The 16,233-nt window shown below is 41.6% G+C and overlaps 1 protein-coding gene across 46 annotated transcripts in view; it reads right to left on the reverse strand.

The window, feature by feature from the left end:
* The window catches only part of TCF4 (transcription factor 4), a 380,205-nt gene that overhangs the window by 174,852 nt on the left and 189,120 nt on the right, over positions 1-16,233 (reverse strand). For 43 of the 46 annotated variants that reach the window (XM_069568875.1, XM_069568859.1, XM_069568866.1 and 40 more), the window contains one exon: positions 13,506-13,570. In XM_069568875.1, coding sequence (XP_069424976.1) covers positions 13,506-13,570 — 65 coding nt within the window. Of the gene's footprint in view, positions 1-11,607; positions 12,042-13,505; positions 13,571-16,233 lie in introns of those variants that run through there. The other 3 variants (XM_069568878.1, XM_069568879.1, XM_069568877.1) reach the window with 3 other exon arrangements.

The following is a 16,233-nucleotide window of genomic DNA, read 5'->3' on the forward strand; positions in this document are numbered from 1 at the left end:
AAAAGCTTCAACAACCGGATGAGGAAGCAGTAGGGAAAATGGCAAGTCTGGAGTCAAAGGACCATGCCCCGAACCCCCTCTCTGCCACTTACTGTTCATAGTGACAGAAAGGCTGTGAGTCTCCGCTTCATTATCAATAAAATGGGGATTAAAAACAGATCTTCCCTCACTGGCATCACTAGTTACATAACTCGTTATTGCAGCTGGTTCGTTTACCCATTGACCCATCCATCCACTGAATCCGGAGCACTCACTCGTGTCCCCTGTTAGGCACTGGGGAGGGTGACAGGCCCAGTCCTCGGTCCTCTCTGGCTGCAGAGAGCGTGACAACTCTGGCTTGGCAGAGCGCAGTGTGTCAGAAGCTACCTGGGCCCAGAGAGAGCCACCTCGTTCCGGCCTGAGTCTAACACGAGGGCCCCGGAGGGAACAGTGAATAAGCGGGGCCTTGGACAGAGAGTGAGAGTCATCCCGTGAAGGAGTATAAGGAAAGGGGAAGGAGGGGCAAGGTGAAGATGTCCCAGGCCAATGGAAAGGCCCTTGTGAAGACAGGGAGAACCATCGACGAGCCCTCAAGGGAACCCGGAGCAGCTCAGTGTGGCTGGGACACCAGGGAGCAGTGGGGAGAGGGAAAGACAAAGCTGAAGGCCGAGGCCGGGGCCAGGCTCTCCAGAGCCCATGCACCGTGCTAAGGTTGGCTCCCGGAAGCACGGCGGGTGCTGGGCCAGGGTGTGACTGCCTCGGGGACTTTCGGAGACAACCACTCCAGCAGTCTTGTGAGAAGGAGAAGGTGGGGATGGAGAGAAATGGAGGGGTGGTGCCTGGGATGCGGGCTCAGTGTATAGGAAGCAGAATCGATCACATCTGAGAACGGAGGGTTTATGGGGATGAAGGAGGCAGTCTAGGAGGGTGACTGGGGGGCAGTCAGTCGCCAAGCCAACAGACACAGATGGCAAGACTAACCCCGAGAGGAAGGTCAACCAATAAAATCCACGGTCAAAAGTACAATACCTGAGGTGAATTATCTCATCAGTAATGGCCAAATTTTACTCTAGCCCCTTGAAAAATATATCTCAACAGATGTGAGAATATCAACGCAAAAACGTAAGTCAGAGCCTCACGTTAGGTAACTCAACTGTTTTTAGTTTAAACCCTCTACCAAGTACAGTGATAACATGATCTTGGGGGGGGGGGCAGGGGATATGGTGCTGTTACACAAAATATTTATTAAACACCCAAATGAAGGGGTGGGGGAGTAACTATTGTCGGATGTTCTCGTGTGCTCCACTTGCTGGCTGACTGTCCAGAGCTGACCTGGGATGTCTGTGTCCTATTTCTAGAACTATGTACAAATAATCTAGAGCACTGATAAAATTATTTGCAACCAGGTAACTAAGGGAGACATTTTGGGTGAAATTCCACAGGAGCCTCCAATCCTGGTGTCTGTGAGTAGCTCTGAAGTCACACTATGAAACATGAGGGGGCAGTACAGCTACCTAGGATATAATGAAATATAAATATGCTTTGTAATCAAGTATGAAATGGCTTCCCTACTGGCTAGAACAGTAAAGAATCTGCCTGCAATGCAGGGGACCTGGGTTCCATCCCTGGGTTGGGAAGATCCCCTGGAGAAGGAGATGGCAACCCACTCCAGTATCCTTGCCTGGAAAATCCCATGGACAGAGGAACCGGGCGGGCTACATATAGTTCATGGGGTCACAAAGAGTTGGATACGACCGAATGACTAACTATAACTATGAAATGGAGGCAGTGTGAAGTTTGAGAATGATAAGACGGATGTGTTTTCTGCAAAAGGGAACAAAAGGGAAGTTCTCCTAGAAATAAATCAAAGGGTAATCCCTTCCCTCACATCCAAAATGCCAACATTAAAATACTCGTTTCGTTGACAAAATGGCACCCAAGGTTTGCACTCTGAAAACACATTCAAGCAAACCTTACTTGGTAGTAAAGTGGGAGTAGGCCTGAGAGAAACTGGTCCGTATTAGTGCCTCCTGTCGGGCTGGGACAGGTAAATGGCAGAGATGCAGACCGACTCCTTGCGGGACGGTGTCACAGGAGTAGCGGCTGTCGACACTGCTCTTTGCCACGTGTCACCGTCCACAGCGAATCTTTTACCCCTGCTGATATCGTGTTGTACCAGTCACTCTACACATGACAGTTCTGAACCGCAGAGCTCAGAGCGACAGACAGGCTGCACAGTTAAAAGTACCGGTAATGGATGCTTCCTCAGGAGCGAATCACATCCAAGGAGGAAAGTTCAGCTGACGGGGACTTCAAAGAAGTGGTATAGCCTGAGTGAAGCTGTGTTCTCCAACTCATGCATGAGCTTTGGGCAAAAAATCTGCTGAGAATTTTATAACGAATTTTCTACTAAAAACACTTAAGAGCTGAAATACTTGTAAGATCTTGAATTCTGATTCTCCTGTAGTTTTAGATCTTAACTCTGGGCAATGACTCTAGGACTCAGGCTGGTACCGCCACGAGTCTTTGAACGTGAACCATAAGAGGGGCAGGAAATCTCCTGGTTGATCACAGACAGAGCAAAATCTCACAGATCCAGGCAACCCCAAGTGAAACCAAATGACCATAGGTCTTAACCAATATTCTCATCAAAAAAAAGAAAATTCATCATTGAAACATCCAACTATTTTTAAACCAAACTGGTGACTAGTAATGCGATCTCATTTCCTATCTTCTCTATGGCAACTGTCACTGACATTTATTTGTGACTTCCTCCTGTGAAAACATCCACCTTCCAACTCTCTAAGTCTACACTCACTTTGGGTCAGGGACCCATCTCTTACTCCCTCTGTCCATTTCATATACAGTCCTTCTGAAGAACACTAAATATTCTTTCTATGATACTATGTCAAGTCACCTTCATGTTATCTCAAAAAGGTATATAGTTTTCTTTCTGTTTATATAGCTGGCATCTTATCTTTAGACTTTTCCATTATAATATGAAACAAATTACAAATGCTTCTTCTTGGCTAATCTTACATGGCTGTAAGAGTGGCATAATTAACTCAGAATGAATAACTATTCATATTCACTACTATGGAACCATACAATATATATACATTGACCCCCATATACCTCAAGTGAGAAGAAAGTTATGCTTAGTTGGTTTCACTGAATAATTTACTAATACTTCTGTTCGAATAAAAATTATTTTATAGGCATCCATACTGATGCAATCTTTAACAAAATGTTAATGCTAAGGTAAACGATTTAATCCAATAGGAATCCACCTATATAAGCTTTGTATCACCTACTAACTGATTCCCTCTTCACATCATTTCTTATTCTATTAGGAAAATCAAATGGATATCAGAGAGGCTTATAAAACTCTCTATCAAAGCATAAGATGACTTAAGAATTTTATCCTGATTTTATAACCTTTATTTCTATTTGATAATCACTTCAGAATTAGAGGTATATTTTAGGGTCCTTTCCTTTTGACTTATTTATCCTGTGTTGGTGGTACTCAATGTTTCCTTCCTGTAGCTTTTATATATGTGTGTGTGTGTATGTGTGTGTGTGTGTGTAAAGATGAGGGGAGAAGGGAAACAAAACTAAGAAAAAATGAAAGTGACCTACCAACAGAGTATGAGAAAAGTTAGCTACTTAGCGAAATAAAAATAACATATTTAGTGATTTGCAATATAAGAATAAAATGAACTCACTGGGTCTCAAGAGGTCTGCAATATGATCTTTGCAAAAGGTATCTTGCCAATTTAATTGAGGCAGGAGTCATTTAATTTTTTTACAGGTATAGTTTTCAATAAAACTACATATGCCTATAATACTGCAATGGCAGATGTGTCTCGATTATTAGAGGTGGGCTCAAGGGAATATATACAATGGATCTTGAAATCTGTAAGCAGCTGTTTTGGGGGGGCAGTGAAACGATGGGGGAGGGCACTGTACCACACACATGTTCCTTAAGTGCAGCAATGTTTTGTTATTTCACTGCAGGTGTACTACAGAGATGAAATTTAATAACTTACTGTATATAATACCAATAAAACGGAAAAGACTCAGTGCCCTGCTGTTCATTACCGTGGTACAAATGAGCTCGGATTATTTTGTGTGCATGCATGGGTAAAACCCCGACCCACAGAGACCCCCACATCTAGAGCTCTGCAGAATGATCACTGCTCGAAAAATCTTAGGGATGTTCTTCCTTAATCGCTTTCATATCACTGAATTGTCATCCCAAATTCATGTAAACGTGACTTTGAGGTGGGTTAAAAATAAGACATAGTTGGTATTTTTTTTAAAGCATCATAGAAAGCCTTTACCAAAGAGGTCTTTCAAAAAGACAGGTTAATGGAATCAAGGGTTATACAGATTTCCTTAAGTACCATAACAATATAACAGTGATAATATATTCTAGCCAACAAAATCTAGAGAAGGGCCAGTCTAAAGATGCTATCCCACCAGATTCTAACTGTGAAAAAATATTTGTGTATTAGGAATGCTAAAGCAAATACAGCTATGTACCCATGTCAGTTTTCTTCTCGAAAGAAACTTCTGTTAGATAAAAATAACACAGTTAACAGTATAGGTATTTGCTTTAGGAAGTTCAGTTTTGTTTATTTGTGAGTGAAAGTGTCTGTAAAGAAACCCACATAAACAAAGAGAAGGAAATGGTAACCCACCCCAGTATTCTTGCCTGAAAATTCCATGGACATCAGAGCCTGGCTGGGCTGTAGCCCAAGTCCATGGGGTTGCAGAGAGTTGGACACGACTTGGTGACTAAACAACAAACAAAGAAAACACACACACACAATTTTTCAAAGAACGGGGCTCTTCAATTCTAAGCAAGTCACCACCATCAGGCACAGCAGCAGACTCATTACCTGTTTCTTTCTTGAATAATTACTTCTAAAAAGATTATGGGGTTTTGCTGGTGACTTACAGTGTTCTCACTATTTTAACTTGGGGTTTTAGTTTTAAGAGTTTCAGGAAAATTTCCTAGTGATGAAACCATTTCAAGAAATATCACACAGAAAAGAAGAAATGGTTCTCCCGTTCCATATTGAAAAATTCCTCTCATGCTGAATTGTGAGTCTACTGTCTTTTTTACGGAAAGAAGCCAGAGGGCTACAGTGACTTCTATAGGATGGGCAGGTATATTTCAACACGTTCCTTCGTCCATGGGATTTTCCAGGCAAGAGTACTGGAGTGGGTTGCCATTTCCTTCTGGAGAGGATCTTCCCGACCCAGGGACTGAACTCGGGTCTCCCTCATTGTAGGCAGACGCTTTACCATCTGAGCCACCAGGGAAGATATTTCAACAATAAATTTTACCAATTATTTAAAAACAATTAAGTCAATTGTTTAGTCATTAATTGATATCCCCTCTCTTTTTTATGTATCAAATGTTAGATGAATTATAGTCCTACTTACTAGAGGTTATTAAAACCCCCCGAATACTTTTCATGAGAAAAGAGAAGTTCATCTGGTGAAGTTTCATTTAGGATAGAAGGACTTCATGTTTTTGGTGTCTTATAAACCACCTCGAAGCAATTTCAATGGTTTTCATGCACTAGTTGTCCTGAACTGTCTATACAACTTGTGTGTATTTCTAACACATATTTGTCATTTTATATATTGCACAAGTGAGTTGAATGCCACAATCAAAAAAAAAATTACTAGGTCACATTTAGGAGCCTGAAAAAGGTACTGCTCCCAGATTTCACTCTATATAGTTCTCGTATTGGGGGAAGAATAACTTGATCTACGAAGAATCCAAATTTGTGAAATAGCAAACCATATTCTGCCTGCACTGCACAGAAAGGAAGGCCCAAAGATAATCCATACATTTTTAAGAAAGTGTTCATGCTGTTGCTAAAATGTGAATTGGCATATTCTACCCGAGCCTTGTCACAGGAAATCTTCACTGGTTTCAATGAAATTGCACATGCTAATTTTGAGGACATTACAGAATAGATTGGAGAAGGAAATGGCAACCCACTCCAGTATTCTTGCCTGGAGAATCCCATGGATGGAGGAGCTTGGTGGGCTACAGTCCACGGGTCGCAAAGAGTCAGACACTGAGCAACTTCACTTTCACTTTCACAGAACAGATTATCTATACAGTCACATGCGGTATATTTTTCTTTTTTTTTTAAAGGTTGGGCCATGAGGAGCCCTGCCTTCCTCTCTGCTTTCCCCCCCACTATGGCTCCAGCTCACCCTGAGAAGACCCTCCATTCTAGGCAGCATATTAGATGCAGATTCTCCACTCTCTACTGAAAGTGGTTTGCCAGTGGGCTCTCGTACAGACCCATTACTGAGTCTAAAAACCTCACCATGAGTTCGGCAGCAGGGAACCCAACTTAGAAAAGCACTAACTTTGAAACCAGGTATTTCAGGGTCCAAAGCCTGGCTCTCACACTTAGCTGGGGGGACTCTTTGGTCTGCTTGCTTTAGCTCTCTGAGCACCATTTTCTTAATTATCAACTATTAAATCAGCCTGGGAACTTATACTGGCACCTAATATTAGTCCTGCCAGCTTCCTCTAGAATGCGCCCAAACTAACATTTAGAAATTCACTCACTTTGACTTTCATTCATCAGCCAAGTCTGGGTTGTGAATGGATACATGGATTCACTATCTCAGTGATCCTTGACAGAGCAACTTAACTGGCATCACAGTAACCCACCTGACTCAGTTGGTCAGCCACTGATGGTCGACCCTGTGAGAGCTTTAAGGACAATTACCACAATGTAGAGGAGCAATCTGAGAATTTCAGAGAAACAATGGTGTTTATGGCAAGATTAACAGCTGGGGGTACAGAGATTGTCACTAGGTTCCAAATTATAGCAAAAGTATACTAGAGTTTATGTGTAAGGAAATGCAGCCTATAATTATGTCTTCCCTTCTGCAATTGAAGCATTTCTGACCATTAGCTTAAAGCATAACCTATTTTTCTTATCAAAATATCTTAAGAAATTTGAAAGATGCTTTAATACTGCCAGTCTCCTCCAGGTAAGGAACCATATTTAATACAAGGATTATTAACATTATATTTGCATATGCATGAACACTGAAGCGGACAGCACTGCACCAACAATGAAGAAATCTCTTTCACTGTCGGCTATCAACACAGAAGGAATGATGGAGCCTATTTTTTTTTTTAATCACTAGTTCAGAACCCTCTGATTCAGGCAAGTATCCTCTATACATGCTAAAACCATCAGGTCAAAGACTGTTAGGGAACACGGGCACAGGGATCTATGCCCAGTGCTAAAAAAAATCAACACAAAGATTGTTTACTAATTACAGAGGGGGAAAGGTTTCTTTACAATGGACAGATCTGGGGGTCTCTAATTCTACCAAGTTGGTAATGTTAGTGTCAACAACAGCAACACATCTTGACATTACATGCCTCCAGATAAAACACAGTATAAGCACATAATCTATGAGATATTCCAGGCCAAAATGTTTAATTTCCATCTGAAACAGCCTTTCAGCCTAATTTTCAATCTGCAAGCAAGACGAGTAATAGAGTAACAAACAGCACCACAAAGAAATAACCCAACAGTTCAAGAAGGGGACATATTTTTCAAGTCCACCAGCCTGTTGTCTTTAAGGTAAATATCACTTTTTTAAAAATTACAGGAACTGCTCTAGTTTATAAGAAATTCTAAAGAGACACAAAAACAAAATATCATGCATAAACACAGTGTCGGGGGCGGGCTGGAGGGGAAAAGAGATAATAAAGATATTTTCATGGGGACAATGAAAGAAATTTGAATCAGGATTGGGAATTAGATTAGGAAACTCTGGTTAGTATCTTTAGAGGTGATAACACTATTCGAGTGTTCTTAATTTTCAGACACACATGATGAAAACCTAAGGGGGAAACCTTATGAGATCTGCCACTTGAAAACGGTGCACTGAAAAATACATGCATATATACATACGCGCACAAAGCAAACAGAACAGATACTTTCCATTGTTTGATTTTTCCAACTCTTCTGAGAATTTGAAAATTTACACTATGTAGGATTAAAGAAAATTTTGTAAATTCAATGAATGGTGTTTGATTCTTCCCCTTAATATCCAGAAAGCTGCTGGTGGGGATTGAAGGTAGGGTATACAAGAGCTTCCCTTTGTTTTTCTCCTTTGTACCGACCACTTCACTTGAAGGCCAATAAATATTTGTTAACCAACGCAATGAAAAAATAGCTCCATTCTCCCTTCTGGTGCATGCTGGATGGCGGTTGGGAGAGGGGTATGCCCACAGCAGTGCCCCCCAGACAAAGGAAACGCAGACCGAAAACCAGTGCTAAGCAGAGTGGAGATGGCACCACCCTGCAGACCTGGCGCCCGAGACGTCTGACACCGTGGTGAGCTTCAATGTTCTATCCCACCACCCACACTGGCACATTCAAAAAGGATGGGCCTGGAGTCTGACCTTTGGTTCCAACAACACCTACACCGGAAACAGAGAACATCTCCAATTCCCTCCCTGGGGAACCTTCAGACCTAGAATGACGAGGCCACCCGGCTAGGACTCAGGCCAGGAAAATGAGTGACAAGTGACTCTGCAGGATCTGACCCTCTATGTCATTCCAGAGTCTGCACGGCACGGTCAAAGGAAGGGTTCCCAAAAGAGCCCCATATCTTCTTTGAGAGGGTATGATTTTCTGGTTTTCCGAAGCAGGAAAACGCTGCTCACTATATGGTTCTCAGACAGGACTATTCAGACTTCACCCTCTCAAAATGATCCCAAAAGTGATGCCGGGGAAATAAGCCCCAGGCCATAACAATCCCCACCGTGCCAGATACAGAGTTCACACGGGGCCAGATGGAGCCAACCTGGCCCCTGACTTCAGGAGTTTACAGAATCTGGTGGAAACCACCATTCCACAAACATCAATAATGGCACACTCGAAAAGCACCATGAAGGCAAAGTTGAGTGCCAAGACAGTGCATGGATGGAAGAGATTCCTAGGAAGGGTGCAGAGAGCCAGGTACAGATGAGGGTATGCTATATCAAACATTTAACCATAATGTGAAGTTAAAAACCAAGATGTATTTCTGCTTGCACAAGACCTAACAGCCATTTTCATAAGAAGAGACAAAGGATCTCATGTCTTTTCTGTGTATATCCTTTCTATTTTTACTGTGATTCTTTCTGTATCAAAAATAAAAAGAATTGAAATGAGAAAATCCATTCTTAAATGTGTAATACATACGTTTAATTTCAGTGAATCTAAACGACTCTTTACGAGCAAGCTAAATCGCATACAGAGCAGACCCATGTCTTCTACAGCTGCAAAGTTTCTGGAACTCAACAAAAGGATCTGAGATTAGGCCTAATTCTTAAATCCCATCCGTTTTAAGAACTAAACATCAAATAACTTTATCAGCATAGTGCTATTTGATTACCTGCTGAGAAAGAAAAAGAATGTGGATAAGGTTAGAGCCTTGGACTTCACTAGAGAAAACAAGATAGGGGCTCGCATATTCAGTTGTGGGATTTTGTATGAAGATTTCAAGGCATCTGACTCACGTTCAGAATACCCCTCATTTTCACTGCCTTTTAAACAAAGTACATATGCAATACAGTCCTATGTCTTGAATAATCAAATTAAGGCAAGAAATCTAAAAGCTTTGTTAGGGTCAGGAGCTAGACTAGATTTTGAACACAAATCTTTTAAACACAGTAGATTCCTACAGAACATTCTAGGAAATCATCAAAGTTAGTTGCACATTAGAATCACCTGGGGAGTTGTCAGAAACGCAAAGGCCCAGCTCAGAAGATGCGAGTTTAATTGGTCTCAGATAGGGCCCAGCTTTCTTTATATTACACACACACACACACACACGCACACATGCACACACACACACACACACACGCCACTGCCTAGAAGATATTAATAATAAAACCATCACTTTAGACTTGGGCTCTCCTAGAAAGACAAAACAAACACTTCCTGATAATCAATGCTCCACTTCCATTTAAGGGGATAACCTCTGCCTTAATTACAAGTATTTGTGTTGACATCACCACCTCACTAAAAAAAAAGATTTCAGGAAGATTTTTTTTTTAAAGGTTTGCAATCACCAAACATCCTATTCAAAGCAGCAAGAGAAGTCAAAAGCAAATGACATTTTTTTCCTTTCGTCATGCACAGTGATGTCCATTAGCTACTAGCTATAGGCTATCACATGAAGATCAGACTATCCTGCAAAAACTTTACTTCCTCTCATTTCGTTTCTGTCAGACTTTCCATTATAAATTACATTTTCTCTTTCAGTTCAAAAAAAAAAGTAGTATGAGGTTGCAATTTGGCAAAAGCATTTTAAGCCTGGGTGTAATTTCCGTACCCCAATTTGACTGAAATTAGTTTTGCCATATTTAGTGAGAACTAAAAAAAGTCCGTTTGGCTGCTTTGGTTTCTATGGGTTTATATTCTGTACAATTTCAAAAGGCTGAGAAGTTACCGACTTCATTTCTGATCATTTTCTGTGAAAATGCATTCATGAATTTATATTATCCCACTACTATTTTTAATGAAAACAATTTAATCGCTAATAAAGAACCTGCCAGCTTTTGTGTCTCGGCTAAAACATCCACTTTTTAAAAGTCCCACGTCTATCACTGTCAATGGTACACCCTCAAGAGACACATAACGGATATATATATATACATACATAAACATATGTATATATTAACCTGATGCATTCTGAGACAACATACACCTCAAAATAATAATGATTTATTTCTCCAAGACAGTAGTTGGCTACCTGTTGCTTACCACTGCTATTTCTCTGCACAAAACAAAAGGCTACCAGAATCGAAGAAGGATGTTCATCTATAACAGTGCTTATTCCAGTAAGTCCACAGGGTGCAGGGTTACAACACGACAGAGCAGTTTGGGGAGCTCCTCGGGGCATATCAGTTAAAGGATTTCCATCCAGCACCTCTCTAAGGCAGTAAGCAGGAGAAAACAACAAGCTCCTCTCCACGAGTCACTCACCTTGCCACACAGTGGGGAATCGTTTCAGCTGTGATCTGCTATTTAGACTTGAAGCCCAACACACGGAGAGTCTGCCTTTCTTTGGGGTTTGCATAGCTGGTGTTGGAGAACAGGAATTCAAAAAGCAATTCGGCTCAAGAGAAACTCATTTTCACCGGAAGACACACTAGGGTCTGTTCTATTCTCAAATTTCACCGAAAGCAGAAATTCATAAATATGCCCCCCTCTCCCTTTCCAACCCCGATTTCCTCAACTGGGGAATTTCCAAAATTGTGCTCTTTGCTTTCTCCTTAAGTGATCACCACCGTTTATGGCCACTGCTGAGCTCAAGCTGAGCAGAGAGAGTCGGTCCTTGCGAGACTCACAACGAGGAAGCAGAAATCAGAATGAAAGAAATCTCCACATTCCATGGCTAGATTATGAAGACTTTTTTTAGGAAAAGCGGATGCAGCCGCGCTCCTATATACAACAGGATTCTCCTGGACACGAACATCTCAGAAGGAGGCATTCCCCAGGCCAGACATTCAGCCATCACACACCAGTCTGTCCACCTCTGATCCACCCTCTGCCCCTTTCCACTTCTCACCTTGCGTTTGCCCAAAAAAACGAACTTCAGTTGCACCCGAGGGCAGTATTGCCCACAAACCGAGGGAGGGTCTGTGTCCCGGCACACACACACTGACAGACTCACGCGGACTGAGTGACGCTTTCACAAGTTAAGGGGCCTCGCGCTTACTCAGCAGAGGAAATCTTTGTGTCTGGGAGGAATCACGCCAATTCCTATTAGGAAGAAAGGATACAGGGGCGAGGAAGTCTATTCTCTCGTTGACCAGAAAAAGAGGCCGGGCGAAAACAGAGACCTCTGCCATGACCATCTGCGAAAAGGAAGGATGTTGTCAACTTTCTTCGCCCCAAAACTCAAACGACCTCTGCTTTGACCCTCAGAAACCAGATACACAGGAACAGGCTCTTCTGCAGGAATTGAGAGCTTTACACCAGAGACTCGGCGCTTCGAGGCTCTCTGCCCGAGCTATCTACCCCGGCACATTTGCACTCACATTCCAAAGATGTTTCCGTCGCGCTGGAATGGCTGTAAATTTCTTTCCTGCAGAATTCTTTCCAAACAAACTGCCGTCAACTGTACTCTGCAGCGTGTGCAGCAGGGAGGTCTTAAACCAGCACCGTTCACCTCATCACAGCAAACCTCTCAGATGCCGAGTATGACTGAACGGGTGGCTGGGCCAGAGAAGTAAACTTTAAAAATGCAAATCTCTCCAGAAGGAAAAAAAAAAAAAAAAAAAACCACACAGGACTCCACCAGAATTCCACCTTTCGGAACCTATGATGGATACCTAAAGGCCACCTCCTCAAGCAGGCTCTATTTAATGACTAAAACTGTCTGCTTACATTTTCCAGGATCCATGAAACAGGTTGTTTAAAAAAAAAAAAAAGCAAAATGGAATTTTTTCTTCCCCCATCATTAAAGAAAACGGGAGGGTGAGAGGGTGCAGGAGAACAAGCATTCCCCTCCCAGCACAAAAAGAACTACATTTCTGTTTGGATGAATAATGTAACGCTAGAAAGCTTTGAATCTGAAAGAGAACCATTAAATTCTATCAAGAGTTTTCCAAAGTAAGAAAGCAATGCCCTTAGAAAAAGAAAGTCTAAATCTTTCAAGAAAAAAAAGAGAAAGATATGAAACGTGATTAGTACCGATACTGAAATTAAAAAGAAAGCGTCTATAAAAACTCAATTGTCTTGAAACAAAGCTTACACTTTTGGCTATGGATAGTATTTTTAGAACTGGGCTTTCTCTGGAGAGTTGAACGTATGCAAATGCACAAAGCCCAGAGACACACACACGCTATACCTTTGCATGACACTGGCATTTTATTATTTAATTAAAGTACTCTTATTTTTCTAGCTCACGCATGCCTCCCTTGAGACGGCTTTGCTGTTAGCCTGCTGGCCTTGACTTTCAGCCAAAAACAATTCAGAAACAAAAAGGGACAACAAATCATATTTTCACAGACATTTTTATCCCTCAATACAACCCTGTGTTCACACAACATCCTACAGCCCCTATGAAAACTATAATTTAGGGCAGTAGCCACCCAAAACCTAGGATCTGACACATGCTGCACGAAGCATTTCCAGTGTAAGAAATTCTCAAGTTCTTAATTGCAAATAAACTCTTTTGATAGAACCACTTTCCCCGACATCGCTGGTTTGCAAACAGTGCCACTGGTACCGGCTGATGGATGAAAAAAAATAACAACAAGCCAGTGAATACAGTGCTGATACGATGAGGTGTTTATGACTTCCGCGCTCGGTGTTATTTCATTACTTTGTAAGAGAGTCAGGCATCAGAAGATTTTCGGTGCCTCAGTGCCCCAGCCTCAAATGCATCACCTAATTTACAAAACATACTGATTCACCAGGCTCATTCTCTCAACCCTTCCCCAAAGAGAGACTCTCACTTACCTGGTGGCAACCCTGTAAATTCGATTCTCTCCCATAAGATGAGTAGGAGCCCCTTTCTGTTTTACCTGCCAAGAGAAACAACAACAACAAAAAAGTGTAAATTGTGTTTTTCCTTAAAAACAAAAAAATCTCCTTCAGGTAACAGACATCCACTTCTCTTCCCCGATGTTTACATACGAAAAGTAGGCACTACTGGCAATGTATGCAAGCAAGGCAGAGAATAACACTTCCCCACGCTGGCTATGCTAAACTGGAAAAAAAATATCCTTCATTCCTATTCTTAGCCAAACTGCTCCACACTTCCAAAAACTGTCATTCCAATGGCCTCCACTTTCTCTAACAAACAAATTGTCATTCCTTATTTTCACTTTCTTTCTCGCTCACAAAATTTAAACAATTTCATTTTTATTTACACAGCAGGCACATTATCTATGTAATGACCCTAGCCTAGTCATTCCCATTGATTACATTGACACTTAATGGTGAGGCCAAAGCTAATCAATCAGGACTCTCCAGATGGTGAATAAAGCAAAGAAACTATTCACAATTCTGGGTCTCTCTTCCCCTCTCTCTTTCTCTCTCTCTCTCTCTCTCTTATTTAAACTCCCTTTCCCAGGAGTAAAGACCATCATGATCAAGATGATGATGGAATTTACATTTGGGAAAGAGGACTGTTGAAAAACTGCCCACTCTGAGGCCAACTTCAGGTTCTACCAGTAGACGCGGCAGAATACGGGATAACGGAACATCAGTGTCTTGTTCCGATTCTAACACTCTGGTTTTTTAATCTGTAGACTCCTCTACAGAGATGTACAGAGCCATATCTAAGGGTAAAAATCAAGGCAGCTCATTTGTTTCTTTTAAAAAGTATGTTGAGCCTTAACTGTCAGGAGGAAAACAATGAAAACACCTTACAAGAGATCCAACCAGTAGAACATACCTAGCGACACATAAAGAATTGTTACAGAGAACAGTCCACAGTAGGACAATAAAAAGGGCTCGTCCCGCCCACAACACAAACCCCACCCTATCCAAGACAGAAGGATGTGTTCTTCCCTTCAGACTAGAGCTTAAGGTACATTGTCCTCTTTACCCAGGACTATACTATTCTTTCTTCCAATGGGAAAATTCAAAACTAGTATTTTGAGAGGCTGGATGGATCCTTCGGAGTTCACAACACCCAAGTTTTTCCCCCTTGACTCAAGTTAACATAAACATTACAAGCAGCAGTGTTCAACTGTAATCTTTGAGTTCAATCACAATGCTATGAGGGCATGCCTTTCTGACACCACACAAGGAATTTGCCTTTGATAAATCTTAAAACTAGTCAAAAGCTCACCTTGTATGTGAGTCACTATAGACATAAAACAGAAGATGATTTTTGAAGGAAGTCAAACCTGAGTCTTAACATCAACCCTCTTCCCCATCAGTATCTCAAACTTGGGGACACACTCCTGCCACCCAACTTCTGGCACGGTATTCAGTACAAAGCAGAAAATCAATGACCATATCAGTTTCAGTCCAATGAAACAGGACACCAACTCACATATTCAATCCTGGGAGGTCTAAGAGAATAACTTTCACTGTATGAGGATTTTACATTGAAGAAGAGATTCATTTGCCCGTTTTAGAAGTATAAATGGTCATAAAGACCCATTTATTCTTCTGTGTCAGATGGAAGCTCCTTATAGTGTTTAACTTCTCTTTATACATATTACTAACAGAAAAAATACCAACTCGATCTTTATGAGTTATCAAATGATGTCTGTCCTTCCTTAAGCTCTCACATCTACAAAGCTTTAATACAGCCAGGACATTGACACAATATCCACTTGTTTAGCAACTAGAAAGACAAGTAGAGAGGTAGGTAGACATGCAGACAAGCAGAGAGACAGAAAGAGACACAGATAAGGAAGAATTTACTCTGACTTCCGAGGAAACTGAGTATCTAGTGTCCTGTTCTGGTGACTTCCAGAAATGGGAAGGAAAAAAGGCGATCTATTTCTTTCTCTAGAAGGAGTTACTGAAGCTATCTCCTACAGAATTTCACCACCTGGCATTATTTCCCAACCTGACTCCTGCATATAGACCTGGAGAGATGAATTTGCCTACCAGAACTTGTCTCAATTCATATATATATATATATATATATATATATATATATATATACATACACACACACACACACATACACACACACACACATACACACACATATATAAAGTTAGGTCCATTTCTTTCATTCTTTTAAAGGTAGAGAGGGGGTCCATGCAAATAGTAGGGATGTGAGAGAGAAAGAGAATGTGAATAAATAAACAGGGGAGAGAAGAGAGAGGAAAAGAGGAAAATGAAGGGAGGAGAGCGGACTGGAAAGCACAGGGGTGGGCAGAGAGCAGAGGAGGGGAAGAGCCGAGCAGGGATGCAGGCGGCGCAGAGTCCCCAAAGTGCTCTTGGCTACACGGACCCAACATTCTTTACTATCATATCAGATACAGACTGCTTAATCTTAATTTTGCTTGTTAAAAAATATTTATCCAGATACAAAAATAAACCCACTGCAAATTACAAGTTGTCAGGGTTAAAAATCTACTCCTGTCTGTGTGGGGGAGGACAAGAGACCAGCATAGACATGAATCATTCTCAGTAATTCGAGTGTTTCCATGACATCAGTGGGCACCCGTCCAGGACCCTGTCGAAGTCTGTGAGGTACCGAAGAGGCAGCGCAGCC

The sequence above is a fragment of the Ovis canadensis genome, chromosome 23 (genome assembly GCF_042477335.2).
Source record: "Ovis canadensis isolate MfBH-ARS-UI-01 breed Bighorn chromosome 23, ARS-UI_OviCan_v2, whole genome shotgun sequence".
Classification (NCBI taxonomy): Eukaryota; Metazoa; Chordata; class Mammalia; order Artiodactyla; family Bovidae; genus Ovis; species Ovis canadensis.